Below are 22,966 nucleotides of genomic sequence, written 5' to 3'. Positions count from 1 at the left end.
TTAGTATACTCCACTGTTTGCGGTCGCTGTTTTGCTTGTTCTTGCTATTAAAATACATTTAATACAATAACTCCTCATCCTCAGTTCTCCTTGGGCAAAGAAATTAAAGGCAGACTGGTTGAATTCTAAAGGTCCCTGGTGTAGAAATGCCATTCGGTTGAGCAGCTGAAATGTTTAAAAATGATACCAGAAAAGGGGATGTGATGATATCTCGTCCTCGTCTGCCTTTGGTGGTGCTTCTCTCTCTTTTTTTCCCTGTTCACTTTGAGTTATCCAAAGCTGAAGCCACGAAGATCCCGTCGATTGTGCTCACGGGCATCAGGGTCACGACACGCGCAGTCCCCCTGCAGATCACAGGACATCGGGAAGGGGATCACCTGGTAAAGGGAGCCAGCAAATGACTAATATCAGAACCTGGTTTTGTGCAACAGCTAAATAATTCTATAATGCACTGAAGACTTCTTTCTAAATCACAAGAAAAGGACCCTAGAAGATTCCAGATGTGGGCAAGGGGCCTTAATCATCCTGTCACTTCAGTGCTAGCCCAAGTGCATTCTGGACAGTGATGCTGCATGACCCTCAGAGGCTATCAGAGAGAGAAGGATGCTTCCTAACATCTACTTCCTGAGATCTTTTACCTGGGCTCCAACCAATAACAACAACAACAACAACAAAAACAAACTGTGCTTATATGTCACCCTTCTAGACAGATTAGTACTCCACTCAGAGTGGTGAACAGTGTTATCATTATGCCTACAATACAGCTGGAGAGGAGGTGGGACTGAGAGGAGTGGCTTACCCAAGGCCACTTGCTGAGCAAATTGCAGTTGTGGGAGTTAAACCTGCAGAGTGCTGACTTGCAACCCAACCACTTAGTCACTGTCCTACAGGTGACTTTATGCATACATAGCACAAAATATGCTCTACTTCTATGCCACAATTCCTCTGTGGTCCAGTACTGTCTACTCTGATGGGCAGCAGCTACCACCTTGTCAGGCAAAGAATGTTGTTCCCTAACATCTGGTCAACTTTTTCACCTGGATCTTCCAATGAGGTACACTGCCTATAAACATGGAGGTTTCATATTGCCATAATGGCTAGTGATGACCCTTTGGTACATTTGTTGATCACCTTTTAAACCACTTTATCACATTGCAATGAGGAATACAATTTAATTATATGTTCTCTGCACGTGCACCCATTTTTTTATACATGTCCAGAAGAACTGAAGCTATTTATATATAAGATATCTCTGTATTTATTTGTTTTGGATTCTCCACGATCTTAACTGTTGATTCCTTGAGGCTGTGTACAAAAGTCCATCAACTTTTTGCAATTAAAATACAGTAAAAGGCCTGCAATAACAACACCCCCCCCCCGCCAGTATCCTATAGAAAACCCTATAGAAAAGCAGTGAATTAAAAAATCATGATCAAAATAGCAAAGAATAATGCAATACATAAAAAAGCCAGCTGGATCTCCAATCTCTCCCATAAATTTTACTTGTGGCAGTGCTTGGGAGGGGGGGGTCAAGCCCTGAAGAACAAGTCTAGCACCTTAATACAGTTTTAATAAAGCATCTCTAAAAGACAAAAACCTGCACAAAACAGAAGCATTGATTTATCAGGGTGAGAGATGAGAAAGGACAAAGTATCCTTCCTCGGTACAGGTGGCATATATACGAGACAAAATGTTGGCTGATTGCATGGTTGGCTGGAAACTGGCTATGTGATATATTTTATTTTTTGCTTTTTTGTAGATTTTTATTTTACTTGTTATTTTGACAGCAACAGCTTTCCTTTTTACAGCCCCCAAGCTCAGCTAAATTTGCTGTGAACTGAACATACGGTTTCTCAGCCCAGTTAATAAAACTTTCCTTTCCTTTAATGCCATGCTGATGGCTTCTGTTATCAATATTATTTTATATCCCATTTCCCAAATGGCAACAGAATCAGATAGCTTCCCATCAGGCACAACAGACTGCAACTTCATCTCTAAGCTTGGATATATCTGTAATAACTGGTTTATTGAAACAAAGGCATTTGTATTTTAAGATTTAATAAACATACTGTGGTGGTGTAGAGTGCCTTCAAGTCAGAGTTGACTTATGGTGACCCTTGGTGGGGTTTTCATGGCAAGAGACTAACAGAGGTGGTTTGCCATTGCCTGCCTCTGCAGCCCTGGTCTTCATTGGAGGTCTCCCATCCAATTACTAACCAAGGCGAACCCTGCTTAGCTTCTGAGGTCTGACAAGAGCAGGCTCACCGGGGCTATCCAGGTCAGGGAAAACATACTGAACAATACAATTTTATACGCTCAGTCAGTCATCAAAATAGCAACCATCTAGCCACCTTATAGACCTTAAGTGCATAGTTTATTCTCCCCTCTGAAATAAATGGAAAATATCCAGTATATTTTGTCATTCTAACCACTATCACATTGGCTGGTCCTGCACATATCAGCCAGGCAGTGAAATGAGACCACTCACAGACTAAGTGAGGGACCTGCTTGCTCTGGGTGACTCCCCAGTTATGCAGGAAAAATAGTACTTGATAAAAAAGAGAGGAAAAAAACTAAAATTGTCCAAGGAGGATAAGCTTATTGCCCTGTAGGAGGCACGGAATGTTGAGGTCAGTTCAGTGTCGGGTGAAAGAAAAACAAAGGAAAAGTGAGTGTGTGTATGCATGTGAGAGAGAAATTGTCCTCTTCAGCCCTTAAGAGCTTAGAGGAGGAAGAGGTTAGAATCAAGGTGGAAATTTTCAAACTGTTTGCTTCTTGTGATTCCTTGTGGGCCTGAATACTATGGCAGAAGGACAATCTATTTCATGTCTTTGACAAAGAAAAATATCCAAACATTCAGTTTTGATAAGAAAGCAAGAATTGCATAGATTTCAGTTGTAAGAGAATAATAACCATGTGTGTGCTTATAGTGCCACACTCAGAGCGGTGAACAAAGTTAGTGTTATTATTATCCCCATGATACAGCTGGGGAGCTCAGCCTGAGAGGAATGACTTCCCCCAGGCCATCTGCTCAGCTAATGGCAGTAGCGGGATTTGAACCAGCAGAGTGCTGGCTTGGAGCCCAGCCATTTAACCACTATGCTGCAGGAAAGAAAAACTTGAGTAAAACCACACACGGAACTAGAAATTTTACATCTCTTCATGTGTCCCTGAGAAGCTGCATCTTGTCCATTGGTCTTCGAGCATTTATGAGGCAACCCTCCGTCAAAAAGATCTCTCTTTCCTCGCCAAACAGTACACCCTCCACAGCAGCACTCTAAGCAGAGTTATTAGAGCCAAGCTACAAGTGACACCTGACACAGGTTGGACACTTGTCAGCTTCCCTCAAGTTTTGATGGGAAATGTAGGTGTCCTGGTTTTACAGCTCGGCTCTTCATTACAGCTGCAAGACCAGGATGCCCATATTTCCCATCAAAACTTGAGGGAAGCTGACAAGTGTCCAACCTGTGTCAGGCGTCATTTGTAGCTTGGCTCATAGTCTTCTAAGTCCATTGAAGTGAATGGGCTTAAAAGGGTGCACCCCTGTTTAGGACTGCACTGCCCATCAACCATCTTTAACTTAGGCTGTCAAAATGATCTTATTTTCCCAGGCATTTTAACAATTATTTTACTCCCTCCTTTAAAAAAAAATTCTCCTGGTATGATTGTAAATATTTATCATTTCGTCCTGAAATGTGCTGTTTTATTCTGAACAAAGATATCCCACTGGAGCTACTGCTTTTAATGGTCTTCAGTTCTGGATTTTATTGTTATTTTTTAAAAGCTACCTTCTGAGAATCTTTTTTTTTTGAGAAAGCAATGCAGAGATATCCTGAATAAATAAAAAAATGAAAAAGGAAACACCTGACTTAAACTGGCTGTTCTGCAAAGCAGCCATTGATTCGCAGCATTTATCAGCTCCCTCTCTGATGGGGGGCGCAGCTGGGGGGAATTTAAAAATAAAACTCGCCAAGGCTGTTGCATGCCAGCAGCTCTCTGAGTGCATGGCAGAGCAGACGAATGAGCAGGTCATCATCATCACACGAGCCAGATGAATAAGGATTCAGGAAATCCACACTGCACTGTGCACAGAAGGCGGCAGGAATCAGCTCTTAATGAGACCATCTCACAGACTGTAGTGCAGGGGCTGAAAGGTGTACAAACAATTCTTCCTTCCAAACAAAACAGTGCACCATCAAACCCAGATCTGTCAGAAGCTGAACTGGAAATACAATCATCCCTAGAGATTCTGATAACATAACAAGGACAGCTTTAAGATCCTGAATATCTGCACAGAAAGCATTGTCTGCTTTTGATCACAGCCTTAGTTTAAAATGAGGGATACACATAGAGCTGCCAAGCTCCAGGTGTGAACTGGAGATCTCCTTGCCTTATAACTGATCCCCAGACTATGGAAATCAGTTTCCCTGGAGAAAATGGCGGCTTTGGACTCCATGGCATCATACCCTGCTAATGTCCGCTGGTGCTCTATCAGCAGGAAGAAGAAAAAGGATGTGGGGGGGGGAATCACCCTTGGAATGACAATGTTATGCAACTTCTGGGCAAAACCTGGAAGTGGCGTCATACCTCTCTAGGAACTGCATGAAACATCATAGTTTCCAGCAATTCCTAGAGAGGCATATTATCACCTCTGGGTTTTCTGCAGAAGTGATGGGACATCTTTGCACTGACATGTTGCCCCGTTCCTCCCCTCACCCTATCATTGTTTTAGATGCAAATGGCTGGAAATGCAGACCCCCCCCCCTCTAGCTTGGCCTTGAGGAGTTCAGTTAGCCAGATGTGTGTGTGTGTGTGTGTGTGTGTGTGTGTGTGTGTGAACCTATCTATTCTCTGCTTTGCCCAACTTAATATGGGACTCGATGAAGCTGGGACAGAAAAACAAAAGTACTTCATCACATAACACACATATAATTTATGGAATTAACTGCTTTGTGTGACTCCGAATTCCAGCTGTTGGGAGTTTAAAAAAAAAGGGGGGTAGCCTTGATGTCCTGCTTGTGGGTTTTCATGAGGCACTGCTTGCCAACGTGAGAAACACAACTAGATGAGCCTTTAGTCTGATCCAGCAGGGCTCTTCTTATATTCATAAACAACTTCTTAAAGAGGAGAATACACACTTGAGTTAAAAAGCAGGTTATGATAAAAGCAATTTATATCAAAAGCTAAGTGAAAATACATCATGTGACATAGCCTTAAAAACCATTAAATTACTTGATTTTTAATTATGAATATATTTATTGCCGGTCATGTATACTGATGGAATTGGAATGCATTTTGTATGTATTTTATGATTGACTATTTGTTACATGCACTTATCACTTTATATGCACTATAGTTATTCTACATTTAAAATATTTAAAAATTGTTAGAATTGATTTGTTGCATACAAAGTTTTTATTGGAGTACTGTAGTTCTCTATATCCCTGGCAGGGGTTTTCCCTCTTTTCATGGCAGATAGGCTTTTCCCCGGGTGCCTCTTAATTGTTAGCCTAATACTTTAAAGCTGGACAGCAGGTCGAGGGCACTGTTCTTTTCTACAGCACTGTTCTACTTTTAAAGAAGTTCATGATTCACAAAGCTCATCTTATCATTTTTTGCAATGGAGCGAAGCTCTGTTCTGAGATTGTAGCTCAGGTCTTGCAAAGAAGTGGAAAGGAAGCAAACTACCATGCAAAGCTGGCTGTCTCTTTAAAGCAAATGAGAGCGAGAATCTCCAGTGATACTTTAGCGAAAGGAAGTTGATTTCAGTGGATTGCATCAGGAATTTACATAAAAAGAACAGGGACAAGAGAGGGGGGGGGGACTTTGGTGCCTGGAGAAAATTCCCAGGAGTCTTTCCCATCTGCGCAGCCCAAGTTAATGACCTAATTCCCCTCCCTTCCTGGACAACGCCACAACCTGTTCTAATGTTTTCAGCACGCATAATATGTATTCACTCCCTGCTGACACACTGACTTCTAGGGCATCCCCCCCCCCACCTAAACACATGTCATGTAGTCAGCCCTTTCCCACTTTCCTCTGTGTAATACATTTGTCATGGGGGCTTCTGGGAATGTGCATGATGCATTACACACACACATGTTCCCATTGTTGTGCAACATGTCCCACCCCACTCAGTGCCTGTGCCCGCCTGCCCCTTCAGCATAACATGGCATTCTCTTTACACCCAGGTTATGCAAATGAAGGGCAGGTCATTGCTGATTTCCCAACTAGGCAGGTTTCTCTGCCAGGGACTGGCAGAATGTCAAAATAGATAACTTTGAGTCTAGCACTCCAGTACTGAACAAACTTTTAAGATCATCAAAATAGCACTGTGGGATCAGATCAAGTGTGCATTTCATCAAGTGTACAACCCCCCAGGTTGGGGGGGGGCAGCCTCCTGGTGGTTCAGCCAACTCACCTGCCCTTCCAGTCGGGCTGATGAGAAAAATGTAAAGGTTGTGTCCAGAAATGATGTCATGTGATGCATTGACATCACTTTCACTTGGAAGTGACATCAGCACATCAGGCAATGCTCTGGAATTCCTGAAAAACTCTATGGTAAGAGTTTTGGAGAGAATTCCAGCATGTCTCCTGATGCTCTGATGTTACTTGCAGGTTTTCACCTCAAAGTGAGGTTGATGTACCATACGACATCATTTCTGCCACTTGCCCCACCTCTAAAGCTTCCGGGGTTATGAGGAGACTGCCTGGCAACTCTAGTTTCATTCAGCATCCTATTTCCTACAGAGGTTAACCAGGTGCCTTGGAGGGTTTCAAGCAGGAGAACAGAGGTTCAAGCCTTCCCTGTTATTGTTCCCTAGGAACTAGTATGCTACTTCTGAAAATTAAAGTTTCATTTAATCATCATGGATAAGAGCCATTCTCCATGGATTTGTCTTCCCCTTTTAAAGACATCTAAGCTAGTGGCCATCACTACATCTTGTAGCAATGAGTTCCACAAGTTAATTACGTGTTGTGTAAAGAAGCATGTCCTTTTGTATGACCTGAAGTTGCTGTCCATCCGCTTCATCAATGGCCTGCAATTTCCTAGTATGCGAAAGGAAGAAAAAGTGCTCTCTCTATTTTCCCCATACATAATCTTATAAAGCTCTGTCATGTCTCCCCTCTATTGTCTTTTTTCTTAACTAAAAAAAGCCTCAAACAAGTTAAACTGAGCATGGAGTGAGGGAGGGTAGTGAAAGTCTTGGCCTGACTTGGATAACTGCCTCTGTTAGTCTCTTGCCTAGAAAACCCCAGCGAGGTTCGCTATAAACCAGTTATGACTTGATGGCACTTTCTACTAACACTAGTGAAAGTGCTGTAAGTTCTTGCTCATTCCAGTTGCCTTTTCCACACCTTCTCCAGTTTTACAATATCCTTTTTGAGATGAGGTGGCCAACCTTTCATTGCTGCATATGGGCTTCCAAGCTGTGAACACGCTTGCCCCTTTCAAATAAGGCAGCTTTCCATAAGTCACATTGTATGTGTGTATAGCCATGTGAATATCTGAACACACGCATGCAGTTCACTGCTGTATCTGGATATTGCTACCATGTAAAATCCAGGGTCCTGATCATAGGTAGTGATATATCTATATGGAATGAATGCATACGTGGTTGTGAGCATGATTCGGTGCATATATATAGTCTATATTAGTACAGCGTAGTACTAATACACCTTTAAAGCATAGCTACTAGACAAGCAGCTCATCTAAACCTGTACTTAACAGGGAACAAGAGTAACACATTGTCTATAAGGATACATTCCAACCAGGGCTAAGCTGAATTGCCCACAAATAAGCATGATCTGCTTTCGGTGATTTTTTAATGGTCATTTGTGGTATCAATCTCATTGATAAAGTGGTGTCATCATGAAGCTTAAATAGCATGAGGGCAAGGCTGAAATCTGCCCCCAGAACCACAAAAAACATAGAATAGGTGAAGAGGTGAGGGAGGTGGGTTACAGATGAAGTCCATCTAATCTGCCCCCACTCCCTGCATCCAAAAAGTCCACCTGTGAATGTCTCTAGTTCCAAAATTCCTCCATGGAAGGGGGATTTTTCACAACATGAGCAGGATACAAGATGACACTTGTTCCTTTGCAACCATGCAGGTTTTCCATCTATGTGTGTTCTTCGGCAGCAATGGTAGTTTCAGATTTCCTCCTACAGTGGAAAATGTTATACTGGGAGATGCTCCAAGGTTTACAAGGGAGGGAATCAAAGTGTCTCAACATATCACAAGATATTGGAGGGTTTGCTGACATCAGAGGACAAAGTTAGAGGAAGGAGATTCCCTAAACCTCTCGTCCCCTTAAGAAAAAATAAACACATAAATTGAATCCTCCTCTTCCAAGGTCAACTGAGCAAGCAGATGCTTGTGACAAGTTTTGAAACAACTGAAGTTATGCTCAGAAAGAAGATTACAAATGCATCTCAGAGACTGAGATAATTCACAGACATTTTAATATGGTGATAGTTGGTTGGATGGGTGAGGTGGGGTGGGGGACAAGATTCTGAAGCTGCTAGAACAAAAGACACCTGTAAGAACACCTGTAAGAACAGAAGACAGCCCTGCACAGATGGCCTGGCATGCTGACTCTCACAGCAGCCAACCGGCTGGCCCAGAAAGCCCCCAAGCAGGTCACGCAGGCCAAAGTGTCCTTCTATTGTTGTTCCTCAGCAAGTGAGATTTAGAAGCTTCGTGGCCTATCCTCCCTGAGTTTACCTAATCAACCTTTAAGCTTGTGACCATCACTGTATCTTGTGCCAATAAGTTACACAGGCACTGTGAACAGAAGAACTTTCCCTCCCAACAGCAGCGGTTTATTGCAAACATCCATGGAAGCAACTGAGGGCCAAACTACAAGTGATGAATGACACAGGTTGGACACTTGTCAGCTTCCCTCAAGTTTTGATGGGAAATGTAGGCAGCTTGGCGGAATGTTGGACAAGTGACAGTTGAAAAGTCCATTGGACAGCAGTCGGAGAGCCAAGCTGCAAGACCAGGACGCCTACATTTCCCATCAAAACTTGAGGGAAGCTGACAAGTGTCCAACCTGTGTTATTTGTCACTTGTAGCTTGGCCCTAAGAAGCAAGGAATATTGAGGAACTTTGTCCATGGTAACAGTTTCCCAAGAATCTGAGGTGCCATCTCATTGGGTTACATGGGTGCCCCATTCTAGAAATCCTTATGTACTTGGAAATGGGTTGCATACATATAAATGTGTGAAAGAATTCTCAGCATAGTTGCTACCCCCCCTCCCTCAATTACTGATGTTGCTGAGCACAACAATCAAGTCAAAGAGAGGTTACATGGGGAAAAGTTTGAGAAGCCACAAATACTGGCCAAATTCAACTTACTCAGAATAAAGATCTTTGCAACTTGTAATGTTCAGATATTTATTGACACCAAAGCCTAACCAAGACAGTGAGGTGGTTTGTGACCTGGTACAGCCATAAAGGAGTTTCTATCTAAGATCCTGTGACAATATCTCATCTTGCTGGGAGTACATCCTCCTCCTCCTCCTCCTCATCAATTTAAATATTGCCCTTCAGGACAACTTAATGCCCACTCAGAGTAGTTTATGTTATTATTATCCCCACAACAATCACCCTGTGAGGTGGGTGGGGCTGAGAAAGCTCTGAGAAGCTGTGACTGATCCAAAGTCGTCCAGCTGGCTTCAAGCGGAGGAGTGGGGAATCAAACCTGATTCTCCGGATTAGAGTCCTGCTGCTCTTAACCACTGCACCAGACCTTGCACCATTGAGAAACTTGTGCATCATATGACCACTCACACCCCTAGCCAGTAAAAATAAAACAATGATCAGTTCAAAAACTGTGGGTAGGAAAACAAACAAAGGTTATTTGGAATTAACGTATTTATGGCTGGTCCTACTTAGGGAGGTGTGGGGCATACCACTTTAAAGCAAACCTTGATCCCTAGGAATATGATAGGAATGAGTCATTGTTCCCTACTTTGTTTCTTTTTATATTATTTGCTTATGCTGTGGTGTGTGGTTTTAGTTCTCAGTCTTTATTTCACCCCTGGTTTTGTAGATTTGTTTGTCTTCATAGGCATGTTGTTGTTGAATCTTTTTTATATGCTCTTCATTGTGTATGTTCATGTGCATTATATATCACATATAACTGGCATAGTTTGGTGATTTAGTGATGCCCAACTAACACTGAAAGATTTTATGGGTAAACTCTGATGTGAGCAAACAGGAAATGGTGTGAAATAAAGGATTTGACTCCACTTGGAAAAGGGAGATGTGGAAATTGAGATGTGGAATGGGGGAGGGGGAAACAGCAGGAATGAACCATTCACAGTCATCCCTTCTGTGTGTGTGTGTGTGCATGTGCCTGTGTTTATAGAAGAAACAGAGAGACAGGAGGGTGGCTATCACTGGAGACTATCAGATTGTTCCACTCTGTTCTCTTTGTGCAACAGAAACAGATGGGAGGATATTCTGCACTCACACGCAAAATCATGCAAACAAAGCAGCAGACGCTTACAGGGAGGTTACAGTCTCTTGGAATCCAGTGGGAATATTTCCCAGCTCAATAGAACACTTTTAAGATAAAGGAAATACATTTTGAAACCACACGTTTTTATCTTTGCACCATTTTCTGTTTACGTGCACTCAATTTCACTCACAATGTATTTTTCAATATTGTTTATGCATCAATAGACGAAATGCCTACCTATCTGTATTAGGATGGATAGGGGCTGTGGCTCAATGGTAGAGCATTTGATCTGTAAATAGAAAATCCCAAAGGTCTATGATCTCCAGATTCCTGGGCACCGTCAACACAGCTTAAAATTCCCATTCTACTGCTACCTGACCATTTCACCTCCAGATCCACCACCCTTAGCCATCTAAAGGTCTACCTTGGATTATTCTGCAATTTATCCTTGCTACCTCTTATGCCTGGAGTTTCATCCAAGAACACCTTTGCCTTGAAGCCTTTGGCACAATCTAATGAAATGATGCATAAGCAGGTGTAGCGGAAATGAATGTGGATTGTTTATTCCTGTCCTCAATTACCCTTCTTTTTGTCTTTCCCCCTGCTCATTTGTATATAGTAAGGGCTTCGGAGGAAAGAGCTGCCTTGTTTTACTCTTCAAATCACAATCACCTAGAAATGATCTTGATGATACATTGAAAAAGTAGATAAATCCATCCATTCAGGTTGGAACACCCTCTCTCAAGGCATTGTGCTTTTCTTTTGGAAGCTCTATGGAACGCAGGTCTCTAATTTCTATTAGAAATATCTTGTGCCCTTGCTAAAATTCCCCCTGGTAATGTGTAGTCTCCACCACCATGGCAGGTGAGGATTCTCTGAGCAACCACAGGACTGTTTTGGGTGCTATCCTTGCCATTACAGGGTGATGTAATTATTTCAGACTTACTGCTCAAGAATTCATACCCGCTCCTTTTTTGTGCCTGCAAACAAAAAGTATGCAAACTGGTTGTGTTTCCAGTAAAGAACATTAGGTTCTCCAGAATGCATTTGCTTTCCTTTCCAAGGTATGTCCCCATTGTTAGGAAGGGCTGCAAGACTCAAGGACTGACATCTTAAATGGTCTGTTTGGTTTGGTTCTGCAATCAGAAGTACCTGTTTGGTTGATAGGTTGGCTGTCCCCCGTCCAAGTGTCCTGATGCCCTGCAGGTGATTCATAACTAGACTGCTGGCAGAATATGAGGCAAGAGGTTCTCCTCCTATTTTGTAATGGGGTAACTTCAGTGGGCTGTTCCTTGCTTAAGGAAACAAAGGTCCTAACACAGATGACAGAGACCTATTATTTTGCTATGTTCTGTGGATGAGGAAGAATCTGCTACGCAGTCACAGAAAAAGCATAAGTGCCTTAAGATGAGAAAAAGTTGCAGCTGAGCAAAACTTCACAGGTGTGTGAAAGCAATGTGTGCAGTGTTTTTTTCTCTGCCACCCTCAGAAAACTTACAAGATGGGAAGAGCCTAATGGGGCAGTATGACATTTAGGGAGGATTTAGAGTGGTGTACCCTCCATTACTGCACAGAAGAAAACACGGACATGCTTGCAGGATCCCTTGGCAAGCCACGCCGGGCTTATCCACAGAATCACAGAGTTGGAAGGGGCCATACAGACCTTCTAGTCCAACCCCCTGCCCAATGCAGGATGAGCCTAAAGCATCCCTGACAAATATTCATCCAGCCTCTTCTTGAAAACGGCCAGTGAAGGGGAGCTCACCACCTTCCTAGGCAGCTTATTCCACCTTTGAACTACTCATCAATTATCCACAACTGATGAGATGATTTGGTCATTTCCTTGCTAATAAAATCTCTCACATCCCATCTAAATTGGGGGACAATTTAAGAGCAGATCAAGTATGTAAGATGTCCAAAATGCCAGCTAGTTCCCCCCCCCTCGCATTCCTTTATCCTGCTCTCCCTGGTTGATGTCTTCTGGGTATTGTAGAGGCTTCCATGAGACTAGCAAAGGAGATTTGAGAACCACGGCAATTGCACAAAGATTGTGGCCGCACTGGATGAGATCATTCTGGCCTTGCAGGAGTTTTGGCTGCTTCCCTCCTTGAAAAAGAATCAGCACCTAAAGCTCATTTGTACATGATCTTGAGATCCTAGAAAGGATGTCTGCTTCACTGTCAGTCATGGTGTATGGTTATTCCCGTCCACAACACATTCATCTCCACAACACACACGGTCAATTGTATGCCCCATTTAACCATGTGGTGTTTCCTTTCTAAAGCATTTGTCTTCCCTTAAAATAAGACAGCAGAAAGCTTCATAAGCATTCAGGCGATGGAAGCTCTGGGAATCTGGGCTGGGTCAAGAGGTCGAAGACATTAAAAGGAAATAGGGTTTTGTTTGCCCTTAATGGAGGGGACCTTGTCCCCTCTAGATTGCTGGCAGAAGGCCTTGCTCCCTGCTATTGGCTGGGAAGGCTGGATGGAATGGTCTTTGTGGAGCCTCAAAGGCACTCCCGGGTCAGCTGCAGGGCAAGCCCCTCAGCAGATTAACACATTCTCTCCTCTGGCTGGCTCGGCACAGCTGCCTTCTTGTCCCTGCCAGAATGGCAATGGAGTCTGCTTGGTTAATCCCGAGCAGAAGGCACTTGAGCCTTGAAACCAACATATAACATACATATACACTGGAGGATATTTAACTGGGCAGGCCACATTGCATCCAATAAAGATTTAGAAGTTACAGTGGACAGTCAACTGAACATGTGTCAGTGAAGGGATGGACTTGGCATAAACTGCAAAAGCCATCTAGGGACAAATAAACAAGAGTACCAGTTTCAATATTATAAACTTTTCATTCTGGGGACCTTTTCTGAAGGATAGATTGGCAACATAATTAAACAAGGCTGTCCCTATATTAGAAGAGATTTAGAGGGAAACGATCAGGCTCCTGTGCTCCTGCGTGGCCTGATTCAGGGCAAATTGGGTCTGATATGCCCCCCCCCCAACCGGGGAGCGTAGAAGTGCTCCCAGGGTGGCACATGACCTGCATAATGACATAACTTCCTGGAAGTGACATCATCATGCAAGCTGTGTGAAGGGGGATACTGTAAGCTTGGTGCCAGCCCACATAGGGGTCCTGGCAACCCTATGTGTATGGGGGCAGCCGCTGTGCTTCCTCCCTCAGTTTGCAAGCAAAAGGGGTGCCTCTTCTTCATCCTGAATCAGATGCTCACCTACATCTAACTTGCATTTCTTGGCATTCACACCCAAGCTGAGTTTTAATGCTGGCCCTTTTCAAGTAGACGGCAACACTGTGCTGGAAAGAAATGGTACATGGAGTATTTTTATGCAGACAGCCCCTCCTCCCCCTGACTGGCTTCTTTTGCTCTCTTTTCACTGTTTCCCCTTTTGGAATATCTCCTTTTACATTCCACTCATAAAGCTCTTCAAAGGGTGGGGGGGTTGGGGACTGGACTGGAGGAAAAATGACAAGAATCTGGTTTCCCGTTAAAAGTCTCAGACAGGAAAATGTCTAACAGGGCTAGGCCCAAGTATCCACATGGCAGAGCATCTGAGTAAGAAATCATGCAGGCACCTGTAAGCTCCTCTAAACGACAAAGTCAAGTTATCGAAAAACAAACAAAAACACTGAATTTCTGGGGGGAGGAAAGTAAAGAAGAGACAAATGGAAGAGTGGAATAAACTAAAACCAGTCTTGCAGGGCTGTGGGTGGTGCTGTTCTCCAGGATGAAAACAAAAGGAGTTTGATGAAGGTACAATACCCTGGGAGTTGTAGAGAGCATTCCTCAGCACATGCATAGAATAAAAGGAGACGAGAATTAAATCTGACGATTTGAAAAAGAATGTGAAATAAACTGCAGGAGGAGGAGGGGGAAAGCCTGATTGGGGCAGTTTCCTGATTCAAATCTCCCCCTCGAGGTTATCATAAACTCTTAAGAGGCTTCAGCAGGTAAATATCTCCCGCCCGGCCCCCATCAAACACATTTGACTGTGTTGTTCTAAACAAGAGGCAATGCATGAATAGTTCTTGCGATTGAGGGAAGCAAATAGCGAGGGTGCCCAAGGATAAAATCAGTGCTCTTTCAGTAGCTATTAAATGACCTGGAATTGGCGGTTTATTCAGGACAGTGAAAACTGAGGAGCATTTTGCAGAATTCCAAAAGGATCTCTCCAAATTGGGTGCATGGTAGAGATGGGCACGAATTGAATTATGACCCCAAAAAACGCATGAACCAGGCTGGTTCGTGGTTCACGAACCAGTGGTTCGTGGAAGCTTCCCTTCGTGGAAGGGAAATGGCCACATAAACTTTTCCTGTGGCTTGTAAGCGGCAGGTCCCTTTAAATTATCAGCTGGCAAGTCATCAACCCATACCCATTTTTTCATTGAATGTCCTAGCTGTTGTTCATATTGACTTGCACAGAGTAATCCACTTTGGAACTCAGTGAGAAAGGCAGACTATAAACCAACCAACAAATAAATTCATTCATCAGACTAGTAGCACTCTAAAATCTCAGGCAAAGGTTTGTTTCATGTTGTTTTAAACTGGATATAATCAGTAACTGAACCCAAGACCTTTTGCATACAAAATCCCTCATTCTGTTTGAGGGAACAGGGTTTCTTCCACTTCAAGGGATGGCTTATGTTTGAGCAAAAAATAAAAAAAATTAAAAAAGAGTCCTACAGTTTGTGGGTGAAGGTCAGATATCCATCCATCATTTTAACCCAAATGAAATAGAGGAATATTAAATTAGACATCAATATCTATCGATTTAAGATTGCCAAATCCAACAGATTATAATGCAAAAGGACAAAACCAGGCAGTCTTTTAGATTGCAAAGTTGAAAACAAACATCCTCAAGAAGCTAGAACTGAACAGGGGAGCTGGGGGAGCTGATGTGGCTATTTTTAAACCAAATGACAGAAGCATTTCAGTGACATTATGGCTGTCTGACCACTAAAGTACCACCACGTTTTAAGAGAATTGGACCAAAGGTTTCAATTCTATGGGCCAAGAACAAGAGGCCGCCAGCTGCTACTTGCAGAGAGAAAAAAGGGCTCCGCCCCCACAAGGAGAAAGCAAAGGAGAAAAGCAGCGCTCTGCAGATGATAGGATGGGAGAGCTCTGTGTCCCTCCCTTTCAAGAATCCAATTGGAAGGGGAAAATGAGATTGCCCAGAAAATCAGTAGAATCAAATAAAAACATGATACATTGCTGGTAAGCAGGAGTCATTTTGTAGAAAATGAGCTGGAGGGACTCATTAGCATATCTCATTAGCACAACTCATTAGCATATGCCACACCCCTTTATATCACCAGAAGTGTGTCATTGGCATAACTGATTTGCGTATGCCACACCCCCTGACATCACCTATCCTGGCTGCTTTGGACCCAATCCCGGCCATTCAGGGCCGAAATTGGGCCCAAAATGGCAAAAAGGGGCTGAAAATGGTCTAAAAGAGGCCCAAAATGGTCAGGATTGGGCTGCTGCTGAGTGGGAGAGTGATCTACCACCAGTCAGAGGCCCGATCCAGGCTGTTTTGGCCCCAATCCAGGCTGAAACAGGCCCAAAATGGCCAAGAGTCAGGTGGGCAGGGCCACCTGACATGTGACCTCTTTGGGGAACTGCCAGAACTGTGTTCCTGCGCATTCCCCCTCGAAATGAGCCCTGCTGGTAAGTAGCTTGGATTGTTTGGACTAGGGGGTTTCATAATTCTCAGGAATCTTTGAATTGTGTTACTGTTGGTAATTACTCAAAATGACTCAAATGTACATAGCCCAGGAATTTTGTAATGCACACCTCTTTGCTCTATCACTGAAGAAAACTGCCCTGTGCAGAGTCACTGTATACTACCTGAGATCTATTGTGATGGTGATTTCAAGCAACCGAATCATCATCATCATCAACAACAACAAAGAACACTTGTCTATCTCTTTTGAACGTTCAAAACATTTCACACTGATTATCTCACTGCAATCCTTACAATTGCCTTGAACTGTAAACCAGTTTTATAATATCCAGATTGGAAATACAAACTGAAAAAAGACTTGCCTAAGGCCATCTAATGAACTTCTGGCAGATTTGGATCCAGGTGTGCACACAGCAGAGGCTAGCCAAAAAAAGTTTATGCTCTACAGGGCAATAATCTTTGAGAGATGTTCTTACTGAGCAGCTGAGATTCCCATGCAGAGGAAGGAACTTCATGGAAATGGGCATTCGCACAAGAGCAACCATCTATGGGCTGCAAAAAACCCAAAGGAGTAACAGCTTACCTTTTTAGTCTTGACTGTCGAAGCACAGCAGTCTCCACCGTCATAGTTACAAAAGGCTCTGTTGTTGCTGGAGTCGCAGTAGTTGTCTCCCATGAAAGGCTGAAAGAGGAACAGACAGGGAGTTTACTAAGTCAGACCACTGGTTCATCTCCTACAGTTCTGTCTCGTTGTCAGTGGCTCTGACAGATCTCAGGCACAAAGAAGATCTTTCCCAACACCTGTTACCTGAGAGCTTTTTAACTGGAGATGCTGGGAGACAGAGGCCTTTCTGCCTATGAAGCATGTGCCCTATCCTGCATGTTTCTCGTATCCTTTTAATCTGTTATAAGCAGCTTTGGAGATCATTTGGATTAAACGAAGGATATAAATCATAGAATCATAGAATTGGAAGGGTCCGACTCTTTACAGACCAGCTAGTCCAACCTCCTGCCAAGTGCAGGAGCAGCCTAAACCATACAGTCAAAAGGCAGTTTCATACCGACCAGGCTGTGACTGACTGATACTCCACAAAAGCAGAAAGTCCTGTGAAACCTTACTTACTCACTTATAATGCTATAAGAAGAGTTACTCCAGTCTAAGCCCATTGATTTCAATGGGCTTAGATAGGCATAACTCTTCTTAGAATTGCACTACTTATTTATTACTTCATTTATACTCTGCCTTTCTCCCCAACACAGATCCAAAGCAGCTTACGTCATTCTTTCTTCCATTTTCCCTCACAACAGCCCTGTGAGGTAAGGTAGGCTGTATGACTGGGCCAAAGTCACCCAGCAAGCTTCCATGGCAGAATGGAATCTGGGTTGCCTGGATGCTAAGCCGTCACTCTAGCCACTACACCGTGCTGTCTCTCTAGATTTTTTTCTTGAAGGAAACAACCTCTCCCAACATTTAACTGTGGATTGGTTATGCTAGACCTAAAATTGCCAACTCCGGGTTGGGAAATTCTTGAAGATTGAAGCTGACAGCTGGGGAGGGTCTGAGGATATACCTCAGCGGGATATAATGCCGTACCGTCCACTCTCTAAAGCAGCCATTTCCTCCAGTGGAAATTATCCATGTTGCTGAAGATCAATTGCAATTCCAGGAGAGCTCCAGGCCTCGCCTGGAGGCTGGCAGCCCTAAGTTGGGAGGTGATGGCTGCAGTGGTGGAGTGGAGCTGTACTTCTTCATCAGACTGCACTGGGGGACTGCAGTTCTGAATGCCCCTCCCCATATAAGACAGCCCTGCAAATAAACAAAAATAGCATGTGGTGGTGCTGGTGAGTGTGTGGGTGTTTCAGGCCAGACCGATCTCCATTGCGTAAATATTTTTAGGCTTTTTTTTCTTTTTAACATAGAACATTATCCCCCCACCAGCTGTCTGAAGGGGTACAGTCACTTCAACTTCCTCACCATTCTCCCCCCTATAAGATTAAACCAGGCCTGATATGGAGGTGTGTGTATGGGAGGGGGCACTACGGACACCATTCCAGATTCTACACAGGAGTCCTGATAGGGCAAAATGAATCTAGGGAGAACGCAGGAATGGTTCAGACAGCTTGGGGGGCTTTTGACTACTTGTAAGCCATTACGCTGCTGGGCCTCAGAGAACATAACCGTAACACCATGAGAACAGCACGGGCTCTTTTGTTATCTGCATCACTTGTTGCGAGCCTGGGAAGCAGCCCACCTCCACCCCGATCCATTTCATCACATAAAACATAATCTTGTATTATGTACTAAACAGCCCTGCGCAGAACTCTTTGCTGCTGTGATAGCAGATGGGGTCATTTGAAATGGCAGCCCATCGTTTCCATCGTGTGACCATTAGAGCTCTCCCTTGTGTCCTCTCTTGTTCTAAATGGAGAGACACGTTGTCCTTGCCCAGAAGAAACTGTCTCAGGAAAAGGAGCTAAAGTGGTCGAGGTTTCGTTTGTGTCCACTTTCCGAATGGCACGGCTTGGCTCTTTCAAAAGAAAACATCAGGACGTCTGGAGAGCAGTCGCTGAGGACATTGGCCTGCTTTCCTTTCGGAAGAGCCAAGGTCAAGCTCATAAATATTTCAAGGGGACACTGTGAAATGTTTTAGACCCCATATGTTTTTATCACCGGTTACCGCTTTGTATATATATGTAAACAGCTCCTCACAGGACTGGAAGGAGCACTCTCTCTACTACTCGTCTGGCATAACCAGGCAGGATTGCTGCTGGCTCATTCATTTTCAAGAGGTCTGTTTTTTAGCTTGAATAATGATTGAACTGGCTATATTCACCTTCACTTGCAAACTGCAAGGAATCACAAGGTAAATGCCAATACTCCCAGCTGTTGGACATTTGCTGTTGTAACATGACATACTGCTTGCTCGAAGTGTTTTGTCACATGGTGGGGTTATGTGAAAAGAGATGTTGATGTTGGTCGAGTTGTTTGAGTGCTGGAGTAGGTTTGGGAGACGTGGTTTAACCCCCTCGCCCCCAGCCATAAACACTCACTGGATGACCTTGGGATGGTAATTCATTCTCAGTCTTACCTGCCTTGCAGGGTTGTTGTGAGGATAAAAGAGAGGCAGCAAGCACCACCCTAAGCTCTTTGGACAAAGGGTGGGATAAAAATGTGATCAGGAGGGGGGCGTGGCTCTTGCACCACTTGATTGTTTGATGTTTTGGAAACCTTAACACACCAGAGACCTGGTTAGGTTGTCAGATCCATTGTTTTTAAGCATTGTCTATTGGATGTATTGATTGCATTGACTTATTCTGTATAATTTGCTTTGAGCCCCAGTGAGAAAGGTAGACTATAAATAACATGAATGAATGGAATGAATGATTATAATTAGTTGGGCTTTTTGGTGTTTTAGCATTTTTGTAGGATTAGAAGTAGCTTTGAAATCTTTTCTTTTTAAATTGGGTTCAGGCTAGATTTTTTTAAAATTAAACAAATAGCTGTCTTGAAATCCAGTTAGGGAGGAATTTGGTGTCATCTGTACTAATAATAGCATCAAAACATATTTTGTTTTGTGCTTTAAGAGCCCTCGGTAGAGATGGGACATTACAACATTCGACATGAAAGATATATGCTGTATTTTCAACATCAGCACTGCACTGGCAAAGTACGTATTGGTTACAGACAGTATACATTAATTTCAAGATTGTGCTCCTACTGTCTTCTATCCAGGATTGTCAGCAGGCCTGAAAAAATAACCTGTGTTTTTAATAGAGGCTTCATGTGTGGAAATAGGCAATGAAGCTTTTCAAGGCATGGAAATAAATAACACCGCCTGGCAAATAACATCCCATTAAGATTTTGTCAAAGAGACAGGACATTTTTCTCCAGGCAAGTTGGCAATTCGACTGCTTCTACCCAATATGAATGGCAATCATATCTGCATCCATGTAACTCCAAAGTGGCATAACAGATCTTTCAGTCTGCCTTACCTAATTCCAGTTTACTGTGTTTTGTGTCTCTAGAAACAGGAAACTAAGGTTGCTTTTCAAAACAAATGATGGGATGCTAAATCCAACCTTGAGAGTGTTAGAAACAATAAATCTGTTTTGTTTTCCTTCAAGGCTAAAAATTCAGGTAAAATGAACAAGATAAGGAAGACCTTTTCTCTGTATCATTGCATCCTATCCCAAGAAAAGTTTTGAAATTTTCCAGTTATGCCAACCAGCACTGTCTTGGTCCACTGCAATTCTCCTCTTTGCCTTCAGCGAGCCTCCACTTGGATGCAAGTGTATTTACACGTGTCTCCCCATACAACTGTGGCCACTGCAAAAAAGCAGCAGGCATGATTGTGCAGAAGTGCCTATCTGGGGGTGCAATTTTGGAAGACTGAACAGGACCATCAAAAAATGCATACAGACCGCACTAAAGGTGAAATATGCTGCGCAGGGTCTCTCTCACTGCGTATTTGATGAGGGTAGGTTTGTCACCTGATAGGAGTGCCTCTTTGCCTATGTTCTTTTTATCTGAAAATAAAACATATTTCCTGCGCTTCAAACCCAGGTTCCATTGCCCTAGGAGCATTTCACCATTCAAGGAACCACGAAGCATTCAACACGTATCTTAGAGGTGGAATTCTCCTTCCCTGGAGAGTTGCTGTGAGTTCACTGAAGGCAAAGCACCTTTGGGTGCAGATTCTCACTCCCATTGGGGATGTGCAATGGATTTGTATATTGCCCCTGCCCAAGCACCCCTTTGCCTCTTTGGCTTACTCCTATATTTGTAAATAAAGCAAATACTACAAAAAGCATTGCAAATCTCATCCAGCGCTAGCCCTGTAGCGTTGTCCCTAGTATTTCTTACTAGTCAGGGAAGTAAGAAGAGCGCAACAGTATTTTCAAGTGTTTATGGATTTGGTAGCCAATACAAGTTTCATTCAAGACCCATTGCTATTAATAGGACTTAGCGCTATAGGTTACACTGTATTCTAGAGTCTTACTTTTAATGGTATGATTTTAGTAGCATTAATAATGCTTCGTAATAATAAACTTTTTTTACAATAGAGTCAACAAATGCGGCAAACAATGAGCAGTCAGCTTTAAGTGCCCCTAAAAGCCTCTTGATGAAATTTTACAGACAGAAACATACACACACACACTCACCACACACACACACACACAACTGACTTGGACCGAAACAAAACTTGCCCGCACAAAAAAATCTCAAGAGTGAGCGAGTGAGCTAATTTCAAGGAGATGAGTTAAGTGCAAAGTGTAAACACAGATCTATTAATGGAGCAGTGAGACAACTTTTAATCATAGGTTTCCAGATTCTTTCCCCCTTTAAAACCCTCAGCTTCCAGTGTGCATCGAAGCTTTCCGTTTTAAGATATTTTAACTCAACAGAGGAAGAGTGTGAAACGGCACGATGATGGAAGTGTTACCTAAAAGATCACAGGTGAGAAGTTATGATAAAAAAAAAAGAGCTGCCAGTCAGGCTAGACAATACTTAGTAAGATGAACCAATGGCCTGACTCCATAGGAGGCTGCTTTCTATGTTCATGTCAGCATTTAGGGTTTTTAAAGACGCTGGACAAAATCCATGGAAAGTATCTCCTGTTCATGGAAAAAAGAATGGGACTCGCATTGGAAAATTTCCCTAGGGATCATGTCCATTCTCATTAAACAGTGGGAGGAGAAAATGAGTCATTCATTCACTTTGAAAGCATTTTTGAAGCTGGCACAACCAAATGTTTCAACAAAAGGCTTAACTAGAGAAAAGGAAACTGAAAAAAATTGGGGCAGAATCCCAATTTGACAACAGCAAAGGGCATTTGACCACAAAAGTTTTGTCCAGAGTAGTTGTGGTTGTGAGTTTGTGAAACAGACAAGGAAAGTAGCCATTTTTATCTCATGACTTCATCTTGGGACTCTTTCTTTCCTTTTCTCAATCGTTATTGATGGGCTATAAATCTGTGGGCAGTCTTGAACACATGAAACTGCCTTATAATGAGTCAAACAAGGACAATATCATCTATTGCAGCCGGCAGTGACTCTCCATAGTCTTGGATGTAGGACTTTCATATCACCTGATCCTTTAAATCAGAGAATCCAGCAACAGAAATTTGGGACTGTGTGTGCAAAGCAGATGTTCTATCACTGACATAAGGCCCCGACGACTTTCCTCTTCTTGCCATTTTGGCTACACAATTTTCAGCTCTGGAAAGTTATATGGGGAGCAATTTGACAGGGGACTGAAATTCACCACTAAGAACATAGGAAGATACAAAGCTTACACTGAGTCAGAAAATTGGTCCACCTACACAATGGCAGCTTTTCTGAGACTTGGACAAAACAAGGTATTTCCCCCCAACACCTGCTCCCCCCAGATTCTGTAATTGGAGATGCTTACAAACATAGCACTCTCTGCCTAGAATACATAGCGCACGCTGAAAAACCCATGTTCCCCGTCCAAGTCAAATCAGTCGCTTGAGCTCATAGCTTACTGAACCCTGGGCATGTTTGACTGTCATGATAATATGTGCTGAAATAGCATACTGGATGCTTGGAAAGCTGTCTGGATATCTCCTTTGGCTGCTTTCAGCTCTATGGACCAAGCAGCCTAACCTTGTGTTTTTTTTTTAAAGTAAAAAAATGCACCAAGAGTCAACTTCTCCAACCTTGTAAAAATTAGACAAATTATATTCTGCTTGAAGGGTAGCTGCTGAATTCCATGCCCAGTTATAAATTCTGCAGACTGGTAGGGCATGTACAACCCTGCC

General features: G+C 43.1%; 1 protein-coding gene across 1 annotated transcript in view; it reads right to left on the bottom strand.

The window, feature by feature from the left end:
* Nucleotides 1-209: 209 nt before the first annotated feature.
* Nucleotides 210-22,966, bottom strand: part of PAPPA (pappalysin 1) — a 286,686-nt gene continuing 263,929 nt past the window's right edge. Inside the window, exons 21-22 of the mRNA XM_054998574.1 lie at nt 16,768-16,866; nt 210-377 (exon numbers count right to left, since the gene is read on the bottom strand). Of these exons, the coding sequence (XP_054854549.1) occupies nt 270-377; nt 16,768-16,866 (207 nt within the window). The 3' untranslated portion in view covers nt 210-269. The remainder of the gene's footprint in view (nt 378-16,767; nt 16,867-22,966) is intronic.

Source organism: Eublepharis macularius, chromosome 14 (assembly GCF_028583425.1).
Source record: "Eublepharis macularius isolate TG4126 chromosome 14, MPM_Emac_v1.0, whole genome shotgun sequence".
NCBI lineage: Eukaryota > Metazoa > Chordata > Lepidosauria > Squamata > Eublepharidae > Eublepharis > Eublepharis macularius.
This window is presented reverse-complemented; position numbering and strand designations above follow the sequence as displayed.